Source organism: Monodon monoceros, unplaced genomic scaffold (genome assembly GCF_005190385.1).
Source record: "Monodon monoceros isolate NGI ecotype Baffin Bay Population unplaced genomic scaffold, NGI_Narwhal_1 Super_Scaffold_1, whole genome shotgun sequence".
Taxonomy (NCBI): domain Eukaryota; kingdom Metazoa; phylum Chordata; class Mammalia; order Artiodactyla; family Monodontidae; genus Monodon; species Monodon monoceros.
In genome coordinates, this window is record NW_021703765.1 from 70,061,822 (window position 1) to 70,084,691 (window position 22,870).

Sequence of the window (22,870 nt, forward strand, 5' to 3'; positions counted from 1 at the left end):
GCTCCTGATTTCTGTGTGACCTTTTCTGCTTCAGTTTCTTGTCTAGCTAAATTGAGGCTACAAAGGGAAATTGTGGGACTTCCCTGGTGGCACAGTGGTTAAGAATCTGCTTGCCAATGCTGGGGACATGGGTTCGATCCCTGGTCCAGGAAGATCCCACATGTCACGGAGCAACTAAGCCCGTGCGCCACAACTACTGATCCTGTGCTCTAGAGCAGGTGAGCCGCAACTGTTGAGCCCGCGAGCCACAACTACTGAAGTCCACGCGCCTAGAGCCCGTGCTCTGCAACAAGAGAAGCCACCGCAATGAGAAGCCTGCACACCACAACAAAGAATAGCCCCTGCTTGCCGCAACTAGAGAAAGCCCGCGTGCGGCAACAAAGACCCAACGCAGCCATAAATAAATAAACTTATATATATATAAAAGGGAAATCGTGAGCTAATAGGTATTTGTTGATGAGCCCAGAGCCAGGCAGATAGGAGTCTTCAATAAGTAATACTGCTGCCTTTATTACTCCACGAGAAATGCTTTAGAGCCTCTCCTTAGGTGCTGGGAAGTGGTGAAAACGCAGAGACCTGAATTTCTGTCCCACGCTCCTAGGAGTGAGGTTGCTCGGACAAGCCTTGTTCTGGTTACTTTTTGCTACACCCCTGGCGCCCAGCCCAGAGTCGACACCAGGTAACTATGTACCGAATGATAATGGACTCCAGTTCCCCATCTTCATAAGGTGGAGGGGACCCCAAATGCTGGCCGAGGCCCCTGGGGATTCTGTCCAGACACACCCGCACTCAGGGGAACCTCAATCAGTCTGTTTTCTAATTGTCAGGCAACTCATGATTCTCCACGCTGACCTCGTCATCTTTCCCTCCCCAAAGCCCAACCCAGTCTGCATGTGTCCCCTCCGTAGATGATGGTGTCCCCAGCCAGCCAAAACTTGTGTGTCACTCTTATCTTTGTCCTCCCTTCTCCCCACATCCAGCAAGTCCCACAGATTTTACCTATTTCTCCAACCCCTCCACCACGCTCCATCTCCACTGCCACCAACCTGGCCCAGCCACCATTTCTCTCACGTGCCTGGTTTCCACCAGCCTCTCTGGACGTCCTTTAATCCACTTTCCACATAGCAACTGAGTCCAACTCTGGTCATGTTTAGCCACAGGGCCTTTGCACATGCTGTTCTTTCACCTCCTCTCTAATCCTTCCTCCACCTCTTTTTACCTGGCTAACTGCAGTTCATTCAGACTTAGCTCAAGTGTCACCTCCTCCCAGAAATTCTCCCAGATCTTCCTGATTAGGTCAAATTGTCCAATACAGCCTCTTGTGGACACAAATTACAGTTTGTAATTGTGTATTTATTTCTGTGATTGCTTGATCAAGTTGGTCTCACCCTCGAGACTGAGAGCAACTTGAGGACAGGGTCATATCTGCTTCACTCACCACTTCCGCCCCACACCAGCACAGAGCCTGACACTTGGTAGGTGCCCAATAACCACTTGTTGAATTAATACACATTCAGCGAAGGGGCAAGCTGGGCACTGCAGGGAATTCCAAACCACAGGAGCTCAAGTGGTTTGTGTGGGATGTGGAACTAGACCCTGGATTTGGACTTCCACACCCCCAGGCCCAGGCTGTAGCAGGGTCCGGGGCTGCCAGCCTGGGTCCTGGTATAAGACACGAAGAACGGCGGCTACCCAGAAATGGGGAGGGGTTGCAGTTACGGACTCCACCAGTAGGTGGCGAAGTAGCTCTGCCCACGAGGGGATGAGGGGCGGCTGGAGCCAAGGGCCCTAAGTTAACTGCCAAGTTGGAGGTTGTGTGTGGGCGGAGGGGAGGGCCGGTCACTGACTCCCCTAAGAATCAATGAGCCTCTGGCTCACGAGCCTCTGGCTAGAAAAACACGCAGGGGCAAATCCAGGTTTTGGGGAGCCTGAGACTTACACAATTTGGGGATCCTGTTAATGAAAGCGAACACACAATTACAAGTTCCAGATTAGGTCCAGGGCTACAAAGGGCCAGAGCACGCAAGGGGCCTGAAGCCTAATTAATGGGCCTCACGGTAAATCCCCCTCTACAGGTGCGTTATTCTGTACAATTTCAGGGCCCTCTCCCAGCCTATCTTAGGGTCCCCCACCCACCCTCACGCAGACATACTGGCCTGGGGGTTCCCAGCCTAGGCTTAGAGCCCCCTTTCAGCTCAGTCCTGAACTCAGAAGCCAGAAGGCTTGGCAAGCCCAGCCTGATGCTGCTCTGTCCGCCGAAGCACAGGCACCATGATCCCCATCTCACAGGGGTTCACTCCACCCCCAAAGCTCCCCACTTTTGCCTGGTGAACTTGGGGGGCCAGGTGGGGCCATTTGGCCGGGGCTTAAATGTGGGTTATCGCCAAATGAGATTCACACCATCACGGAGACCCTCTCCGCAACTCTAAGCTCGTGCCCCAAACGAGGCCACAGCACCTGGCTGGGCACCATGAATGAATATTTTTTATAAGTCCGGTAATTCTCTTCTGATGGACACAATAATACAGCATCATATCGTTTTGGTGTTCAAAGAATCTGGTTGATAAAGGTATATGTGAAAAATATACTGCAGACCCGGTCAGCCTACTTTCACACTTAATTTACTTGAAGTACCTAAAGTCTCCAAAAATGGCCCCTGATCTCCCTGAAGCTTCGTCAGCCCCGAGCTGCCACAATTCTCGACATTTTATATGGATTTGTGGGGTCACTCGGCCAGTTAATTACAGCTCACCTGGCACCCGGCACTTAGCAGGTGGCTGACTTGGGTGGAGAGGCTCACAGGCCACCTTCCCCAATTTGCAGGGAAGCCCTGGGGTAGTGGAGGGAGCTAGTGCCCCAAGGTGGGTGTTCTGAGCCTGGACGAGGCTGGAGAGTGAGCTGTCTGGGCTGAGTAAGTCCCAGGGCAATGGTGACTGGGCTCCAGCCTATAGCGGGGAGCCAGAAAGCTGGGCGGGGAGGGGGGCAGAGCCTCAGAAGCAGAAGCAGGAATGCCCTGCTCCCCACTCCAGAGCTCCCCTCAGAGGGGGCAGGAGCTCCTGGGACCCCAGCTGCCTTGTGCTTGGCACTATGGAATTCTCTGTCCTCAGAGGCCAGGACTATGCTATTATTATTCCCCAGGGTACAGATGAGGAAACTGAGACCCAGAGAGGCCACACGTCCCTTAAGTGGTAATGGTGGGATTTGAATCCAGGTGGGTAAACTCTGCTCACCTATGACACTAATCTTTTCATAAATGAAGCCTGAATGAATGAACAAAGAAAGGCAGCAAAGGCCCAGAGAGGTTAAGTAATATGGTAAAGGACACACAGGACCAGACTCCCTGTCCAGTGCTCTTCCTGGCTAGCGCAGCCCACTAACCCAAGGGAAAATGCTGAGGGGAAAGGGGGCCCCCAATGCCAGGCCTCCCCCAACCCCCAGCTGGCCCACCTGCTATTCCTGGGTGGCTTACCCCGGAACTCCTCGTCAGTCAGCCGCTTCTTGTGGGTCAGCAAGAAGGGGAGCAGCCCGTCCAGGTCAGCGGTGGAGCCCCGAGACACGATGTCAAAGAGGATAGGCCGGTTGAAGACTTTGAGTATGGGAGGCGGCTGGGGCGTGGGAGCTTTGGGGCTCTGTGGCTGCTTCCTGAAAGGGGAGGAAGACGGGTGATAGGAGGGCTCATCCTCTGCCCATCCCACAGTCTCTAGCCTTAGGGGCCCAGGGATTGGGGGGTGGGGGCAGCTGGAGCCCTAGGGAGGGACCAGACTGAGAGGAGAAAGACATCTGGAGACACAAAGGAATGTTTTATCCCAATAGACTCTACCTGGTACCAGTGTGTTGGTTGGAGACAGACAGAAAACACACAGCCCACCCATCCACCCACCCACCCATCCATCCATCCATCCATCCATCCATCCACCCACCCATCCATTCACCCATCAATCCACTCATCCATCCGTCTACCTATCCATCCATCCACGCACACACACACCCATCCACCCATCCACTCTTCCAGCCATCCATCCACCCATCCACACACCCACCCATCCACCCACCCACCATCCATCCATTTGTCATTTACTAAGTACTTAAGAATCCAGAGACTGGAAGAGACAAAGATAGTAAGAAAATAAAGGAGGAACACCAGACTAAAAGATAAAGCAACTCTATCTTTTATTCAATCATTCACTCCTTGATTTATTCATTCAACAAACATTTGAGACAAATGAGGCCACGCACATAGGTGCTTAGTCCAGGCCCCACCGAAGTCAACACCCAATAAATGTTAGCTGATATTCCTATTATTATTTAGCGCCTACTGTGTGTCCAGAGTCTGTATGTGTGGGAGAAATGCCGAGCTACAGAGGCAGGTGGAGACAGAACAAGATGGAGAGGGCTGGGGGAGAGGAAGCAATGGAGAAAGAAAAAAGGGAAAAAAACACACATTCATTCAGTCATTCAATAAACACTCATTGGGCACCTACTGTGTGCTAGGTTTTGAGAGCCAAAGAGCTGGAGCAGCAGCAGCCCAGGGGCACCATGAGGGCAGGGACGCCCTGTGTCATGTCCTCACGCACCCAGTGCCCGGAACATACAAGGGCGAAGAACAATCTGTGAAATGAAGACAGGATGGAGAAGAGAAAGAGGTGGAGATGGGGAGGGAGAAGAGGGGGTGTAGGGGAGCAGAGAGTGAACCACGACAGAGGTGGCAGGGCCAGAGGGGGAAGGGACACTGAGGCAGGGGCTTCAGGGCAGAGAAGGCCAGCGGCTCACCAAGGGGAGTGGACAGCCGCTCTCCCTCCTTCTTCTGCCCGGGCCCCAGATTTTACACCCCAGGGCAGGGCCTCCAGTGATGGGGGGCCAGGGAAGGGGGAAGAGGTGCTTCCTGACGACGGGGGCACACAGGCTAGGGCAGCCCCCATTTTATCTGCTCCTGAACTGTGACCTTTGAGCCAAAAAATGAGATGAAGTAACACCCTCGCCCTCAGTCTTCACCGAGGCAGCCTTTGGGGTCTCTGAAGACCTCAGCCGCTTAGCCACGTCCCAGCTCCTCTGCGGCCCCCGCAAAGCCGTTAGCCCTGGCTGTCTGGGGTGATGGTGGGGATGAGGGCTTGAAGGAGGGGATCTGAGGGAGGGGAAAGGGAGACAGGGAGTCCACCAGCTTCCAATGTGACCTTGGAGGGATGGGACACCAGGGCACTTTGCTGCCCTGGGCCTGTTTCCACCTCTGAGTGGAGGTTATGCAATTTGTCCAGTACAGCATGTGGACTGCGAGGCCCCATTTCTTGGACACATTGAGCCCCTCTAGCCTTGGGCCCCTGTACATGCACTTCCCTCCACCTGGAACACCTTCCTCCCACCACCCCCACTGTGTGGCTGCCCTTTTTCACCCCTTAGCGTTGGGCTTAAATGTCAGCTGCTCCAGGAAGCCCTCCTGGACTACCTTTTCTGTATCAGCTCCCCTCTCCCACCTCAGCACCTCCCCAAAAGTGAATTGTCTAATCACTTGCTTATTACCTGTCTTGTCCTCCAAACTGAAGGTACCAGTGACAGCTACTCAGTGTCTGAGCTGAGTAGGGGTAACGTCTGTTCTGACTCACCCCTGGAGCCCCAGGGCCAACCGCCCTACCTGGCATGTGGTGGGTGCTCCAGAAACGGTCACCGAACAAATCGGTGGCTCAGTGAATAAATAAAGGAAACAAAGCCAGGGCTGAGGAGGTGAGTGGTCTTCATCCAAGGGCATAAATGAGTCTGTGATCAGCAAGGGGGAACAGAGGAGGACCAGGTGACAACAGGGCATCCGCAGACTTCAAGACTCTCCTCCAGACACACACACAGGCCTGAGAGAGGTTTTCATGGGCGGATGGCTGGGCAGAGAGACAGCAGATGAATAGACGGGTCGATAGATATTTGAATGAGCGATGGTGGATGGATGGACGGACTGGACAAGTGGATGGCTAGGTGGAAAGATAGGTAGCTGGATGAATGAATGAGTAGATAATGGATGGATACACAGATGGATGGATATACAGATGGATGGATAAGTGGACAGACAGATGAATGAATAGACAAGTATACAGAAAGGTGGACAGATAGGTGGATGGATGGATGAGTGAATAGGTAGACGAATGAATGGATAGAAGGATGGATGGATGGGTGAATGGATGGATGGATGGATGGATGGATGGATGGATGGATGGATGGATTCAATACAGAGGCGGAGACCCTCGGCCAGGCAGCCAGCAATACTTACTCTATGACCTTCCTCCTCCACCGCTTGTCACTGGGGTGCTGACGATAGGTGCCATAGTCAAAGAGCGAGTCCATGGGCGCCTTCTTGGGCCCAGGCACCACTGAGGACTCATACAAGGTGGACTCCAGCAGGTCGATGGGGTTGGGCACCCCCTTGCGGAAGGCGCCCTGGAACTTCATGCGCAGGTTTGGTCGCCCATCGCCTGGGCCGGCAGGGCGACCACTATCAGCCGGAGAGGGCGACGGGGAGCCGTCCTCCCCCTCGAACAGGTTGGCCAGCGAAGAGAGGGGGAAGGCCTCCCCGCCGGGGATGCCACTCTCATCCCCGGGGGGCTCGGCTACCTCCCCAGGCCCCGCGCGGGGGCCTTCGCTGGGATCCGCCATGCTGCCCCTGGACCTGTCTGCACTGCTCGGCCTGCAAGGGAACAGGAGGGGAGTCAGGCCGGCTCCAGGAAGCCCCCTCCCACGTGGGCAAACAGCACTGCTGCCAGCTTCTTCAAAGCCACCGTTGTAATGACAGGGGTTCAGGGTGGCCACTCCCAGATGTGGTTGGCCGCCAGCCCCCGGCAGGAGCTGCAACAGAGCCTCTTTCAGGGACCTGGAAACATGAGTCTGCCTCAGGTCCAGGTACCCTGGACGTTAGCTGGAGGAGAAAGGGCATCAGAGTCACACTGGGTCCCCAGATCTGGAGCCTGGGGCCTACTCCTGGCCAACCAAGCCAGCTTCGGGGCCCCCAGAGCAGGGTTCAAGTTCCAAGCTCCACATTTAGCAACCGTGTGACGCGAAAGTGGATGGTTCACAGCCTCGGTTTCCTCACCTGTGAAATGGGGATGCTGAAGCAGAGAGCACGTGTTCCAGTGGCCAGTGCCGTGCCTGCCACACCGTAAGCACCTACTAAAACATAACCATCAAATCTATGCTTCAGGGACACTAGGTGCTCAGAAATACTCATGAACCCACTGTGGGAGTCAGTAGCCCTCAATTTCCCAGCACCATCATTATGACCCCATTTCACAGAACAGGAAACCAAGGTTCCGAGAATTTAGTTAACTTCCACAGTGCACAAACTCTGCTCCCCAGTGCCAAGCGCTGACCCCTTCCCTCCCCTCTTTGCCTGGTTAACTCCTGCCCACCTGCGATCCCAGCTCATGTCCATTCCTCTGGGAAGCCCTCCCTGACCATTTGTTCATGAGATTAGTTAATTCCTGAGCTGTGAGCACCAGAAGATAGGGAATGCATCTGTTTCGTTCACTCCTGTGTCCCTGACACCTAGAAGGGTGCCACATGGACAAACGACCTGATGACAAAGGTATTATTTGTCCCCATTTGTCAGATGAGGAAAATGGAGCTTTAAGAGGGGAAGTCATGGGCTTCCCTGGTGGCGCAGTAGTTGGGAGTCCGCCTGCCGATGCAGGGGACGTGGGTTCGTGCCCCGGTCCGGGAGGATCCCACATGCCGCGGAGCGGCTGGGCCCGTGAGCCATGGCTGCTGGGCCTGCGCTCCGCAACGGGAGAGGCCACAGCAGTGAGAGGCCCGCGTATAGCAATAAATAAATAAAAAGAGGGGAAGTCACATAGCTTGTAAGAAGAGTTGGACTTCAACCCAGTTCTCTCTGGCTCCCAGGCCCAACTTTTAGCCAGGAGAAGGGCAAGGGAGGGACAAGGCCCTGCTGGCTGTCAGCCCCCTGCCCTCTGCAGCACGCCACTGGGAGGGCTAGACACCAAGGGCAAGTTTCCTGGAACTCCGACCATCCCACCCGGGCTGCAGGAAAATGTCTGGAAAGCCCTCTTTTCTATATCTCTCCATCCCCACACATTAGCAGAAAAACAAATAAAGATTGGTTCCCACCTTGTTTGTTTTGTGGCTGCCAGGAGGGAAGGCTAGGGCACTGCAAGAGGCCTCTCTTGGCAGGTGCAGCAGGGCACACAGAGGGTCAGAGCTCCTGCCGGGGACAGACCCCCTTCTAGGCACCAGAGGGTAGGGATAGCCTAGATTTTAGAGTCTTCCAGGCCTGGGTTCTAACCCCAGCTCTGCTATTTATGTGCAGCATGACCTTGAGAAAGTGACCTTAGCTACCTGAGCCTCAGTTTCCTCATTTGTAAAATGGGTACAATACAGTAGCTTTTTTCATACATTTGCAGGAAGAAGTAAATGAGATCAGGCATGTCCAGTGTCAACCCTGGGATTAAACTGGGGGCTGTCAATGATTATAATCAAAGGAGTAAGTAAGGGTTAGGAGCACAGTTGCTGAAATCAGATATACCCAGTTCCCATCTTGGCCCTGGTTAATTAGCAGCTGTGTGATCCTGGGTAAATTACTTCCTCTCTCTGGGCCTCAGCTTCCCCACCTGTAAAACCAGGGTAAGCACACCTCCTCCTAAAGCTCTTGGGAAATGCCAGTGCCCTCAGGAATTTGAAGCACCCACTTGATGCCAGCACTTAGTAGGACTTCAGGAGACATTAGTTCCTATCCACCTGCCAGGTGGGAAAGGGAGACCCCTAGTGGTTGCCACATGAGTCTGGGCTTAGTAATGCAGGAATGGGGGTATGTGGAGGCAGAGAGGGTGTCCACTGGGGTGCAGGCATTGAGGGGGAAGATTAGACTTCCCCCGGCCCAGTCCTGTTCACCTCAATGGGGACCCAGGGTCAAGGGAAGAGGAGGCATTGGGCACGTGCTTCTGCTGTTAACACCCTCCTTATTCCTGCACCCCGTCCCAGGGCCCCACGGGGGCAGGACAGCCCCTGCCTTAGGGGGGCCAGAGGAGGCAGCCGCTCAAACCCCCACCATGCCTGCACCCCCTGCCCTAAGAAATCTCAACTCAGATGGCATCCAGGGTTTCTGGGGACTCCACAACAGGGGGTCTGGAGTCAGCCAGCCCCAGGTTCAAATGCCCCCTCAGTCACTCACACACTGCTCGTAGCCTTGACAAGACACATAGAGATCAATATGAACATATTAATTATGGTGAAGTAGCAATTTTGAACTAAACCCCCATCATCATCGTGATTATGTGGCTCTGATGGGCCCAAGTGCTTCATACACGCACTCTCACCCGGTCCTCACTGCAACCTTAGACCAGCAGTTCTCAGCTGGGGGCCCTTCTGCTCCCCAGGGACACTCGGCAATGTCTGAAGACATGTTTGGTTGTCACACTGCGCAGAGGAGAGAGGGCTACTGGCATCTAGTGGGTCAAGGCAGACCAGGGATAGTGCCAGACATCCTACAATGTACAGGACAGTCCCCACCACAAGGAACGACCCAGCCCAAAAAGTCAATAGTGCTGAGGTTGAGAAATCCTGCCCTGGAGGTAGGTACTGCTATAACTCCCCTTTCACAGATAAGGAAACTGAGGCTCAGAGAGGTTAAGTGACTTGCCTGAGACCACCCAGCAGATTAGTGACAGAACCAGGATTCAAATCCTGGCAGTTGGCTGTGCAGCCTGGTCTACCCTAACCCCTCAGTTGAAGGCATGGCCTGGGAGCCAGGCGCCACACCAGACCCTTAGAATATCTTGTTCAAGGTGCACAACAGCCCCGGGAGGTAAGGGTTATTATTCTCAGCTCATGCTAATCTCTCTGAGCCTTGGTTTCCCTACAATAAAATGAGGGTTGCAAAACAGCTTCTATCCCATAGGGCTGCTGTAGTGGGCAAGTCAGGTGTCTCTTGGGCACCTAATAAGCACTTGACAAATACTTTAATCATCGTCGCCATTATGATACGGTCCCAGTTTACCTGTCCTCCTCACCACCCCGCCTGCCGGGCACACACATGTGGTAGGACTACAGCCTGGCATTCACGGCCCAGGTTAACATTCACCAAGCCCTCCCAGCCTCTCCCTTGGTTAACCGGCCAGAGCCTCCCATTTTACAGCTGAGGAAACTGACTCTGAGATGCCACACAGAGAGTGAACGAACGGCCTTGAAGAAGGCCTCTGGACTCCGAACCTTGGACTCCTTCCACACCACACAACCCAAGTGTGTACAGACACCACTATGCACATCCACACACATATACACGTGTACACACACGTGCGTGTGCACACACACACACGTGCGTGTGCACGCACACACACATACACACACAGCCTGCTCTGTGGCCATCCCCTCCCCAAACACTGCCCTGTTCTCTGTGGTTGGGGATAGAGTTCACTCCCTGTTCTAATTTGCCCTGTAGGCTGTTATTACACATTCCAAACCCATGCCAGATTTAGAGGGAAGGAGGGGTACAGGGCAGGAGAGAGGCTGAGAGTCCTCCTTCATCTCCTCTGTGTGTAAATATCGTGTATGTTTCTTCCTGTCTCTCCCCATGTGATCAGGCACATGCCGGCTTGCCTGCTGTGAGCCCTGGGAATGCCTTTGCAGCAGGTAGCACCCAGATGGCACCAGGAGCATGTCTGGGGCTCAGCGAAGGACATTTAGGCAGAGCGTGGACATCCCCACACACTGTGTGACCGCTGTGTTCACTTAACGCAGCAGATTTCAAATGTTTTTGTTTTAGCATCAAGCAGCAGGACTGGAAACCATTCACCTATGTATTTACTCAACAAATGTTTATTGAGCACCTATTGTGTGCCAGGTCTTGGGGACACAGACGTCAGCAAGACAAAGAACTCCTGCCCTGCTGGGGCTGACCTGGTGGGAAAATAGAAGAAACCGCTATAGACAAAGCAAGAAGCTGAGGCATGTCTGGTGGCAAGAGCTGGTTAGACCAGAAGGGCTCGGGAGTGGCCGAGGTCAGGGGTGCAGGGGTCCCGGGCAGGGTGAGGAGATACAGTGCTGAGCCAGGGTCCCCAAGCCTTCCTCTCTGCCTGGGTCAGACTCCAGGCTCTCCAGAAACATGGCTGAAGGTCATGCATTCTGCTCTGATGGCCCTGCGGACTCAGTCAGAGCAGCCAAACCCACAATCCCTCCCCCCTAAGGAGGGGGCACCTGGTAGGAGCTAAGGGGGCATGGAAAGAACTTGCATTTTGATGTCAGATCAGCGGGTTGGCTCCCAGACTCACCGCTCATCAGCTGGAGGAGCTTGAGAGACTTACTTAGCCTCTCCGAGGCTCGCTTGCCTCACCTTTCCTTGAGGAACTTAACTGGGTCATCGTGAGGATTATATGAATTGAGTCAAGCACCTGGCACAGAGTAAGCCCTCAGTAAACAGCAAACCGCAAGACTACGTGAATGGCAGGTGCCTTCTGAGAATCCCGGACTCAGCCGGGGTGGGGTGGAAGTCTCTTGCTCCATCCCCCTGTCCCCACGCAGAGGGTAGAAGAAGGGACCCATCCTCACCATTACCCCGTGGCTTTGCCTGATCTCATGGAAACCCTGGCACGTAATGTCAAATCCCATCCTCCTGATTATGTGACCAAGGAAAGCTGCTTAAATCTGGGGGCAAGTTTAGGCGTGCAGGGGCTGCTCTACCCCAGGGGGAGGAATTCCAGGGAGCTGGGATCAGTGCACTCCATCTGCTGAGTGCCACCTGCTTGCAGGGCAAACAGGAGTGGAAGCTCAGGGAATTCACAGTCTAGGAGGGAAGGCAGATGGCTTTCCCCCTCCAGGCCTTTGCCTGGGCTGTTCCCTCTGCCTGGGATGTACTTCCTCCACTAACCCTTTCTTTGAGTATCATCTCAACCAGCACTTCCTCTGAAAAGCCCTCCTGCCCCCCCCACAGTCTAAACCGGCTCCCTTGTGTTCACTCTTAGAGCAAATTGTGCCTCTCTTTATAGCGCTTCTCATGATTAGACTTTGACCTTTACTTATATCATTCTCTTATTCATCTTCTCTCTTCTCCTCTAGTTTTGAGTTCCATGAAGGAGGGACTCTTTTGTGTCTGCTGTCTCTCCAGCAATCAGCATCGTGCCGAGGCATCAGTAAGTTCTTACACTGCAAGGCAAGGTCCTCTGAAGTTCTGGAAGGAGGAAGGTGGGAGGAGGCAGCACTAAACCTGACGGGCACAGGGAGGGGCTGCAAGGAGGAGGGCTTGACAAGTGGAATGGGATACAAGAGCAGAGGAGACAGCAAGGTCAAGGGTACGGAGCTGGGAAAGAGCAGGGGGCACTGAGGAACGGTGCAGCCTGAGGCATCAGAGAAGAAAGGTGGGGAGGAAGAAAAGATGGGTGAGTGGGTGGGCGGATGGGGAGGTGGGGAGGAAGATGAGGATGGATCCCAAGGTTTGCTGGTGCCGAGAGAGAAAACACCGGCTCTGTCCAACGCCCCTCCCTCCAGGTGAGGAAACTGAGGCTCAGAGAGGTGGAGTCACTCTTACAGGGTTGCCCAGCTCCTTAGAGGCAGAAGCAGGTCTAGGATGCACGTGGCCCCAGGACCTATGCCTTCAGTGGATACTTTACAAGGACCAGGAGACTCGAGAAGAAAAGGGTGGAAGATGGGGGTTGAAGAAGAGTGGTTTAGGGTGAGTGGTGGGAACCAGGGGCCCCAGAGGCAAACTGCCCACTCACCAGTTGTGTGACCCTGGGCAAGTCACTGGCCTTTCTGTGCCTCTGTTTTCTCACCTGTAAATGCTGATGACCATAGCACCTATCTCCGGATTGTTGAGAGGGTTAAAGAAGATAGCACCCAGCAGAGAGCACACACCCAGTAAATGATGGCTGTTGTCAGCATCGTCGGTATCATTACATCATCATTATTAGAAGATGAACAGACAGGCTGAGGACCAAGGAAGGTATGATAGCCAGGGAGGGCGGAGTGGCTGGGACCAGAGCCTGGGACTCTGGCAGCCACCTCAGAGCAGCTCCACTGGGAGCTCAGCCCCTTGGCCAGGCAAAACCCACTGCCTGCCAAGCTGCCCGAGGCTCCCTGGGCCCTGGCAGGCGGCAGCAACAGGGGGCATCACGCCATGCCGGGCACCTTCCCCAGACAGCCTGTATTTACCTAGCAGGTCTCAGCCCAGCCCGCTTCCTGTTTGCTGCACAGTGGCTGCCTGACCAGGCCTGACAGAGCCCCAGTGTCCTGTCGGGTCCCCCCACCCAGCAGGGTGCCCAGGCGGGGCAGGGCTGGGGTGACTCACTGGGCCCCACAGAGGGCAAGGCCAATGTGACCACGGCAGTTACTTGGTCATTCTGCAAGTCCTTGGCCAGAGGGATTCCAACAGTGCACACAAATACCCCTCTGAGCTCTCACGGGCACGCATTTGCTTCCAAGGTCCCCGGCCCCAGGGTGGGAGCCACCAGGAGGCAGTGTGGCTAAATGGTTTAAGAGCACACGCTGAACAACACTGAAGGCCACATGTGATAGGATCCCATTTACATGAAATGTCCAGAATAGGCACATCCATAGCAACAGAAATCAGATTAGTGGTTGCCAGGGGCTGGGGGGAGGCGGGGAGACAGTGACTGCTAGCGGGTATGGGGTTCATTTTGGGGGTGATGAAAAGTCACGGAAACTAGACAGTGGTGATGTCTGTATAACTCTGAACACTCTACAAAGCCACTAAATTGTATATGTTGAAAGGGTGAGATGCATGTGAATTACATCTCAATAACACTTCCCAGCTTGGTGACCTCAGACAAGTCACTTCCCCTCCCGGAGCTTCAGTTTCCTCGGTGCAACAAGGGAACGTCGTGAGGTTAGACGCTCATAAAGGGTCCAGCACAGGGGCTGGCACAGAGCAGGGGCTCGAGGACATGAAGTCCCTGTCCCAGGAGGCTCCGGCTCCTTCTTCCCTTGCCTTGCCCCCTCCCATCAGAGCACAGCCCTGGATTCCACCCTCTAACTCAGCCCTGCTCAGAGCGTGATGCTACCCAGATCCAGCTAGGAAGACGGAGGCCCCTTCTCCCTAGCCCAGCCCCTCTCCTGGAGGACAGTCACAGCCACAGAGAGCCCCCCCCAGAGAGGATTCTGTGGCCTCAGAAACTACCCAACCTATGTCCTCTTCCCCACCTGCCACTTCCTGGCAGGGCGGCTAGGAGCAAGTCATCTCTCTCTGGGCCTCAGTTTCCTCATCTGTACAATGGGGGAAACAATTACTGCCACCTGGGAGGGGTGAACCCATATTTGCTTTATAGCTATTGGTTGGACTCTACATTCACGCTTTGAATTAAAAAATAAAATGATAGCTCTTACACCAAAAGGCTGTTGTGAGGATTGAATGATAATGGAAGATGATTGAGTTGATAATTCAAGAGTTTAAGACAGCGCCTGGTGCATAGTAAATGTTAACAAAAGGCAGCTGCCTTTTCATTGTTAATATTCCCTCAATTTACAGCTGGGGAGACGTGACCCAGGACTTGTGACTCTACGCGAAGACCTGGCCTTCTGAAAGGGTCTTCTCCCCTCCTTGTTTCCATCTCTCTTCCGTCACGACCCCATTTCCTAGCTGGGAGACTGAGGCCCAGAGGAGACAGGATACCCACCCACCCATACCTACACACACCCCTCCACCTCATACCCACGTGCAAAAATCTCGAGGTGACCAAGTCAGAGAAGAGAGCAGACACCGTGGAATGAATGGGTCGGGCAGGAGCCGGGAAGGGAGCCCCAGGCAGCAGAAAACCAGTTTGAGATCCTGTCTCTGCCCCAGCCGGCCTCACCAGCCTATGCCAACAGTAGGCTGCGTCTCTGGCTAACTGCTTGGAATTATGGCTGAGAGTAAGGCCTGAAATCCCACATTAGCAGTGCCTATCCTCCCATTGATACATGTCACACAGCATCTTCTATCTCTTTTAATCCAAAAAATAACTCTAGAAGTTAGATATCATCGTCTCCATTGTCAGATGAATAAACCACGTCTAGGGAGAATGGAGGGGAGGGGCTGACATTTATCCAACACCCATCATGTGCTGAGCGCTCTCGCGTTTACTTCTCATCCCCATTTCACAGATGAGCAAACTGAGGCTTGGAGAGACCAAGAGACCCAGCCGAGGTCACAACTCAACAGGAAGGGAATGTGGCTAGGATTCCAACCACCTGCTTTTAAGCTCATTTGAGTTCATCCCTTCAGGGTCTATGAAGCCCTCTCCCTGGGGTCATCTTTCTAAATGCCACGCCCCTTGGAAGTCACGGGGCAAGCGGGCACGGCACAAAAAGACTTAGAGTTTCGATCGTGGCTTTGCCACTTAGTAGCTGTGTGACCCCAGGCAGATTATGTCAGCTCTCTGAGCCTCAGTTTCCTCATTTCTAAAAGCGAACTAATCACAGCACCTACTGCTGGGTTGCATGGTCATTGTGGGTGTCAGAGCCTCATAAAGTGCAGCCCCCAATGATGGGAACGCGGACACAAGCTCCAGGAAGGCAGGGACCTCTTCTGTTCCAGTCACCACTGAGTCCCCAGTGCCTAGGACAGGGCCTGGCACATAGTATCTATCCAAGATATACTTGCTGAATGAATGAACAAACGAATGAATGAACGCATGTGTATAAGTGAAAGGAATCACAAACAGCTAAGTCATCCTCCACAGGGCAGACAGAGCTCCACAGCTGAACCTCTACCCAGCTAGCTAACTTCCTCCTTCCCATCCTTTGACATAATTTATTGAGCACCTGCTGCGTGCTGGGCTCTCTGACCTATGAGGTTCAATGTCCCCCCATGAGGTGGCAGCTATCATGAGTCCATTTTGCAGATGAGGAAACTGAGGCTCAGAGATGCCAGGACACTTGCCCAAACCCAAGTCTGAATCTGAGCAGGCGGGTTCTCCTGATGCCCCCGCCTTGCTGATTCATCTGTTCAGTCACTCATTCCTTCCTTCCTTCACCATTCACTCTGTCCACAGGTATTCCTCAGCCCCTCCTCTCTGCCAAGGGACACAGGGACAGGAGTGAACGGGCAAACCGGTCCCTGTCTGAGGTCAGTTGGCCCCTTGCCCACCGGGGTCCCCCTGAGCCTGTGGAGCCCATCGGGGACACACGTTGGAAGTAGCCCCCCCCCCCATATATACCCTTGACGAGCTGTCCCAGAAGGTGGTCAGCCCTCCAGGTCAGCCGGGTGGAAGCCAGGCCACTCCACCCTCAGGGAAAAACAGGCGTCCAGTGAGACTGAGGACCCTTTGTGCGGCGGCAGCAAGGGCGGGGGCAGGAGGGGCGGCCGTTACTCACCACCCAAAGAAAAATAAGCATGTTCCCGTTTGGTCAATGGCCCTCCTGTCTGCCCCACCACACCACCACCTCCTTCCGTAGCCTCTCCCACCCTCTGACCTCACCTGGAGCAGACCTGTGAGCGCCTCCTATGCCCCTGGCGTGCCGCCTGTGACCATCCCTCACAATTGAGGAAACATGCTCAGAGACGTGGGGTGACTTGCTTGAGGTCACACAGCCTGCAGTGGGCAGGGCTCGGAGCAGAAAGGGGAAGCCGATGACCAGGAAGGGGCTCAGAGGTGGGAAGGAAGTCAGAGTCACAGTGAAAGCGAGGGCCTGGCCTCCCTTCCTCATTCCTGCTCGGCCAGGGTGACAGCTCAGGGGCACCCAAGGCAGGGGGAGTCCAGGCCGGGGCAGGAGTGGCAGTCAGAATAACCCAGATCTCCCCAACTGGCAGAGCTCTGACCTCCAGCAAACCCCAGGTGGCAGCCCCAGGAACACCGCAGCAAGTGGCCAAGCTGGGACGCGAACAGAGGTGGGTCAGACTCCAAGAGGGGAGAGTCCAGTGGCCTGTCAGGAAGGAAGCTGAGCCACCCACTGGGTTTTCAGGGACCCAAGATGTCCAGTCACTGGGATCTGGCTTTCAGGTCCAGCTCTCCCATGAGCCAGCGGGGCATCCCTAGGCAAATTACTTCTCTCTCTGAGCCTCTCTGAGCAAATTACTTCTTTCCTCTGCTGTAAAATGGGACTCAGTATTCCTGCCCTGCCCACCGCCAGTGGGGGTGATGCCGTGACACCATCAAGGGGACTGTCAGGCAATAGACACTGGTTACACACTGAACAGTCTGTGTTGCTCTGGAGACTGTCCACAACCACCCCACGAAGCAGGCACTAACATTATCCCATTTTACAGATGAGGAAACTGAGGCCCAAGAAGAAGTAAGGGGACTTACTGAGAGCCGGGATCTGAACCAGGTAGCATTACATTAGGAAAGCAGGAAACTCTGGCGGTCCTGGCGCTCAGTCAATGCCCGTAAATATTTTGTAGCTGAAAAGGCAGCACCCCTTGCCCAAACGCAAGTCTAGCTCTGCCCCTGCTACCTTCCACCTGCTTTCCTGCCACAGAGGGGTTCTCAGAGAGATGAGCTGGAGGAAAAGGCACCCTGGCACAGGCCGGGGGACAGGATGAGGAAGACGATAATGCTCAGAGCCCCATCTGTGTGCCCTGGACTGTCCTCGCAAAGAGGGGGTTGACAGCCTCATTTGACAGATGAGGAAACCGAGGCTCAGAAAGATGAGGTGACTTGCCCGAGCTCCCCTGGTGAGAAGGCAGCAGGCCTCGGATTTAAACCCAGGCCTGTCTGAACAATTCAGGTTCTTATCTCTAAAGTACAGACTATCTTCCCATGACCCCAGATCCAGACAAATGCGGACAGGCCACTTTGGAAGTTAAGGGCATGGATTTTAGAATCAGATAGATGGAGTTCAGATCCCAGCTCCGGCCCTTCCCAGCTGGGCAAGCAACTTCACCACCTTGACCTCAGTTCCTCCCTCTCAAAAATGGGTATAATCCCAGCTTTGCATCCAAATGTACTGAGTGTTGGGCTCAGTGCCTGGCACACAGTAAGTGCTCAATAAATGTTCGCAACCATCGTAATGACCGCTAATGCAGCCCACGCTTGGCTAAAGCCAGAAAGAACCTTGCACCCAGAGTTCAGAGCGGCAGCTGCGGGGCCCAGGACCACAAGCATCTCAAGAGACCTGAATTAATCTTTAACAGGTGAATTCCACCCCAACTTGGTGACACACAGCATTCCAGAGGGCTTGCTAGCATGAAATGTTCCCTTGGCTCCCCAGATCTTGTGTGTGACAAGAAGAGGAGCTAGTCCCTGGGTCCCCATGAATTGGGGAGGGGCCTGGAGTGTCTTTCCCGGAGTCAAATGGGAGAAACTGAGGCAGACAGCAGGCTGCGGGCCTGGGAGGGGTAGAGCCGCCTGCTCCATGTGGCCCCCTCCCTCCTGGGAACACACGAAGGACCTCAAAGGACTCTGGCCCTCTCAAAACGATGTTTTCAGTCACTCAACCGTGCAACAGTGATTTACTGAGCACCACGTGCCAGGTGCAGTGAGGCCAAGGCTTGTGTGGTTCTCTCCCTCCTACACCTTCCAGCCGCCCCTGCCAGTCCCTACCTGGGGCCTCACACCTCTGGCCTGGATGACTTCCCCTGCCTGGGGACCGGCCTCCCCGCCTGGCCCCCACTCTGCGGACCTTTCAAGACCACACATCCGGCATGTCCCTCCCAGCCTGGACCCCTATAGGGTTTCTGGGTCTGACCCAGTCCCTGCCTGTCTGATCCCCTGTCCTTCCTGTTCATGTCACACACTCCAGACAAACAGGATGATGTCTCAGCTCTCCAAACCCTAGTTTTCCACCTGGTGACAGGTAGGAGTCAGGTCTATACCTAAAAACCCTTTTGCCCAATATTTGCATTTATTCCTCCAGGTGAGGCTCAAGTGCCACCTTGATCAAGCCGTCCCGGGTACTGGATCGCCACAGTGCCACCCCCAGAGCGCTCTCCTGGCCCCCACTCACGGGCGGCACACCCTTCACGGCATCCAGCACAGTGCTCCCTTGCTGGGCACCCTCAGGTCTGGTGTGGGGGCTCCTGCTGGAAGCCACAGCTGGCACGAGGGGCAACCCCAGGGTCAGGGAGGCAGCCGTGGGAGAGGGGCAGCCCTTCCTCCCATCTCACCGGCTCTCTTGGACCGCTCAGTTCACGCCCCTCGGGCTGGGGCTAGGCTGGGTCTGAGGTGCCTCAGTGCCCAGCCTAGGGCTGACACAGGATGGCTTTCCCAGAGGGTTCGATGGACAAAGGAAATGGCTGAGGCCCAGCTCACACCTGAGGAGGTGGCGGGGGTGTCCACAGCCGCGGCCCGGATGTAAGGCATCTGGTCTGGATTTAGCTTGGGGAATCCCAGGCATCTCCACTGGGGCTCTCTTGCACGCTTCTTCCTCAGGTGCCCATTCCCTAAACCTTCAGAATGACCCCACCCTGCTTTCACAAACGTGAGCCTGACTGGCCCATGACCGCCATTTGCCATGTGTCTTGGGAGCCCCTCCCCGCTCCGATTGATCAATGAAGGTGGGCAAAGGGGCCCCCAGCCTTTCTGGTTCCCACTGTTACTCAAACAGAATGATGCAGAGAAATGCGGAAATGGCCAATCACCTTTCTCACCCCCTTCCATTAAGAAGATGTTGGGGCAACAACAGCACGAGCATAGTAACAGCTGGGGCTCCAGGCACGGCGTGGGTCCCCTCAGAGGTCCGCTGTCCTCACCCCAGCCCCGATGTTCACCTTCAGCCGACCCCATTTTCCAGATGAGCTCTCTGTCCCTCAGGCAGCTGAGGGAGCAGCCCAGGGTCACACAGTAGTGGGGTGGCAGAGTGAGGGTTCGGGCCCACACAAGCCCCACTTTTAACCTCACAGATGACCTGGGCCGACCCTAGTACCTGATCTCTCAGAAGAGGCCACCTCTTCACCCCGCTGTCCCCGCCCCAGAGATAAAGTGGCAAAGCTTAGACCCTCCAGTGGGTCTTAGTGTCCCAGATCAAAGCTCACACATGACATCAGGCCCCTACCCCTGCTCCCAGCAGAAGCCCTTGTTGCAGACACTCAGCAGCCATAAGCCCACCCCTTCCTGGGTAACTTCCAAGACACCCCCTGGGCACCAGGCAGGGAGGACGTTGGAGCCGGACAGCCCTGGGTGTAAATTCCACTTGGCTACATCCCGACCTGAGAGCCTCAGTTTCCTCATCTGCAAAATGGGGAAGACAGATGGAGAAACCCGCTGGGGCTGGGCCAGGCAGGGGTGCCTGTGGCTGGGACGGCCAGCCACGCGGGGAGGATGGGAGGTCTCTCCCTGTCTTCAGAGACCTCCCAGGAGTCTCCAGGGCATAGCTGGAGGGGAGGCTAAAGATTTTCCTGCCTCTTGCGGGGAAAGAGCCATCTCTCTGGGGCTCAGTAACTACGAAGTGGCCTTTGGAAGTTCCAGGCTCCCAATTCCCTCCCAGAGGTGGGGGGCAAACCTCAGGACCCCAACTCCCTCTTCCAAGCTCTCCAAAAAGGAGGTGACTCCGGGGTGGGCTGCAGGGCCTTCTGTGTTTGCTTCCTGGGCTTGGATACTGGGGGACCTGGGCCTGCATCCCCGGAGCCCACGTTGGCGCCCTCTTCGCAGGTAACAAAACCCAAGCCCAGAGAGGTGGTGCCCGGCCCAAGGGCCCCCCGCGGGTCCCGCGCCTCCCGCGCCTCCCGCGCTCCAGGCCACCACTCCGCAGCTTCCACGACATGCCCGGAGGAGCGCGAGGTCCTCGGCTGGGTCGTCCCTCCCGGGGTCCCCGCCCCGAAGTTCCAGGCCCCACTCACCTCCGGGAGGGCTCCGCGCCGGCGGCCGGGAGCACAGCGCTTCCTGAATCCCGGCAGCCGGCCCCGCTCCCTCCCGCCCGCCGCCGCCGCCGCCGCCGCGTCCCTCCTCCCCGAGCTCAGGTTCCACCTCGCGCGCCGCCCGCGGACTGCACCCCGCCCACCCCGCCCGCCCTGCAGCTGTGGCACCGAGCCTACCCCGCACCCGGGATCGGCTCCCCTGCGGGGAACAGAGGAGGGCCCTCAGTTTTCTCACCTGGAAAGTGGGCTTCATGATCCCTGGTAGAGGGCAGGCGCTCCGTGGAGGGGGCTCTGCCTGGAATCCTGAGATCATGGACTCCTGACCTCTCCAGCCTGGGACTCCTTCCTTATCTGTTAATGGGCATCTCGCTGATTGCTCACCGCTTTCGCTCGTTCATTCATTCAGCAGACAATTCAGAGACAGGTCTGCGGTAGGTCCCGGGCCTCAGGTAGCTCCACGTCCAGGAGGGGAGACACCTGTGTTACAGACAGTGCAGGTCCAGGACTAAATCAATGTGAGCTCCTCTTAACTTCACCTCTACCCAGCGCCTAGCACGGAGCCTGGCACTGAGTAGGAGATCAACGAGTGCTTTTTCTTTTATCAGATGGCGAAGGTAAGCCCCACCACCCAGACACACCTTCTACCCCAGACACTTGAATACCTCCATGGGACGGGCAGCTCACTTCTGCCGGGACTGGTTGGAAGCCTCGAGCCAGACTCCCTGAGCCCAAGCCCTAGCTCTGTGACTCACTAACTGAACAGCTGGTCCCTTCTCTGTGCTCCAGTGTCCCCTCTGTAGAGCGCAGTGTAGATATGTCCCCACCTCACATCACAGTGAAGATGCTGGGAGCACCAGGTCTGTGCAGAGCCCAAGGAGCATTCTTAGCCCTTTTTATCGTTATTGTTTTTACTAAACTGAGCTAAATCTCCCACTGGGAAGACAGTGGGGTACGTCCTTCCTCATGAGCTTGCAAGTAGAAATAGTTCCCATGGGGTGTCGGTTCGGCAGCTAGAAAGTGGAATTTGAGAATCGCTGGAGACAGAGAACCTTAATGGAAGTGATGTGTTCAAACCACCAGTTTGAGGACTCCCCTGGTGGTCCAGCGGTTAAGACCCCGTGCTTCCACTGCAGGGGGCATGGTTTCGGTCCCTGGTCGGGGAACTAAAATCCTGCATGCCTTGCGGCCAAAACGAACAGACAAAAAATTAAAATAAAATTCAAACCACCAGTGTGAAACATTTACCAAAAAGAAACCTTAATAATGAACTCACTGAGCAAGGGGTGGGGTGGGGGGGTGTCATGTAAACCTTCCTCCCACCAGGCTATGAGGTAGGGACTGCTGTGCCCATTTTACAGATGGGAAACTGAGGCTTGGAAGGTAGTGTGGCCTCTCCAAAGCTCCCTCCATGAGGGGATGGGGAAGAGAAACTTTTTACTCTGGGTTTCCAGGATCTTAAACAGAGCAGACAGGCAGCTATCTGGCAGTGAGGAATGTAAACAGGGGCCCCTCATACTTCCCTGATGGAAAGCCCATCTGTTGGGGGTCTTCTGGGCCGGGGCTGGGGCTGGGCCAGGTCGGGAAGCAGAGGAGTCATGGGCATAACTAGCCTGGAGCCCATTTCTGCAGAAAGACCCTTCTCAAATGAAAAGAAAATGACAGGGGTAATTCAGGTTAGTAGGAAGGTGATGGAGGGGATGAGAGAAAATAGGGTCGGGGAGGGTGGCCGCTCTTCTCCAAAATTAGGAGGAAGAGGTATGAGCCCTCAGCATCTGTATGGTTAACCCAACTCCCTCCTGAACCCAATTTCATGGACGGGGCAACTGAGGCCCCATGTAAAAAAGTGACTCATCTTGGGCCAAGAAGCTGAATCTTGGCCCCTATGCCAGCCATGGGTTTAAACTCTGTTTTGCCACTGATGAGGTGGGAGCCGTGAGCAAGAGCCTCTCCCTCTCAGTGCCTCAGTCTTCTCATCTGAAAAATGGGTATCAGTTCCTACAAGACAAGGACCACGTCTGTCTCATTTGCAGCCACAGGACCAGCCCCTTGGCACTTAGTAGGTGCTTTTAAAATACTGTTTGATTGAGACTTCCCTGGTGGTCCAGTGGTGAAGACTCTGTGCTCCCAATGCAGGGGTCCCAGGTTCGATCCCTGGTCAGGGAA

The 22,870-nt window shown here is 55.1% G+C and overlaps 1 protein-coding gene and 1 non-coding gene across 5 annotated transcripts in view; one reads left to right on the plus strand and one right to left on the minus strand.

The window, feature by feature from the left end:
• Positions 1-21,174, minus strand: part of TRPV4 (transient receptor potential cation channel subfamily V member 4) — a 36,721-nt gene extending 15,547 nt beyond the window's left edge. The window contains exons 1-3 of one of the 4 annotated variants that reach the window (XM_029228341.1): positions 20,943-21,174; positions 6,251-6,664; positions 3,470-3,642 (exon numbers count right to left, since the gene is read on the minus strand). In XM_029228341.1, the coding sequence (XP_029084174.1) occupies positions 3,470-3,642; positions 6,251-6,633 (556 nt within the window). In that variant the 5' untranslated portion in view covers positions 6,634-6,664; positions 20,943-21,174. Of the gene's footprint in view, positions 1-3,469; positions 3,643-6,250; positions 7,510-20,689; positions 20,752-20,942 lie in introns of those variants that run through there. The other 3 variants (XM_029228322.1, XM_029228313.1, XM_029228332.1) reach the window with 3 other exon arrangements.
• A 1,623-nt stretch (positions 21,175-22,797) lies between these two features.
• On the plus strand, positions 22,798-22,870 carry TRNAG-CCC. The gene has a single exon. It is a non-coding gene; the product is annotated as a tRNA-Gly (tRNA).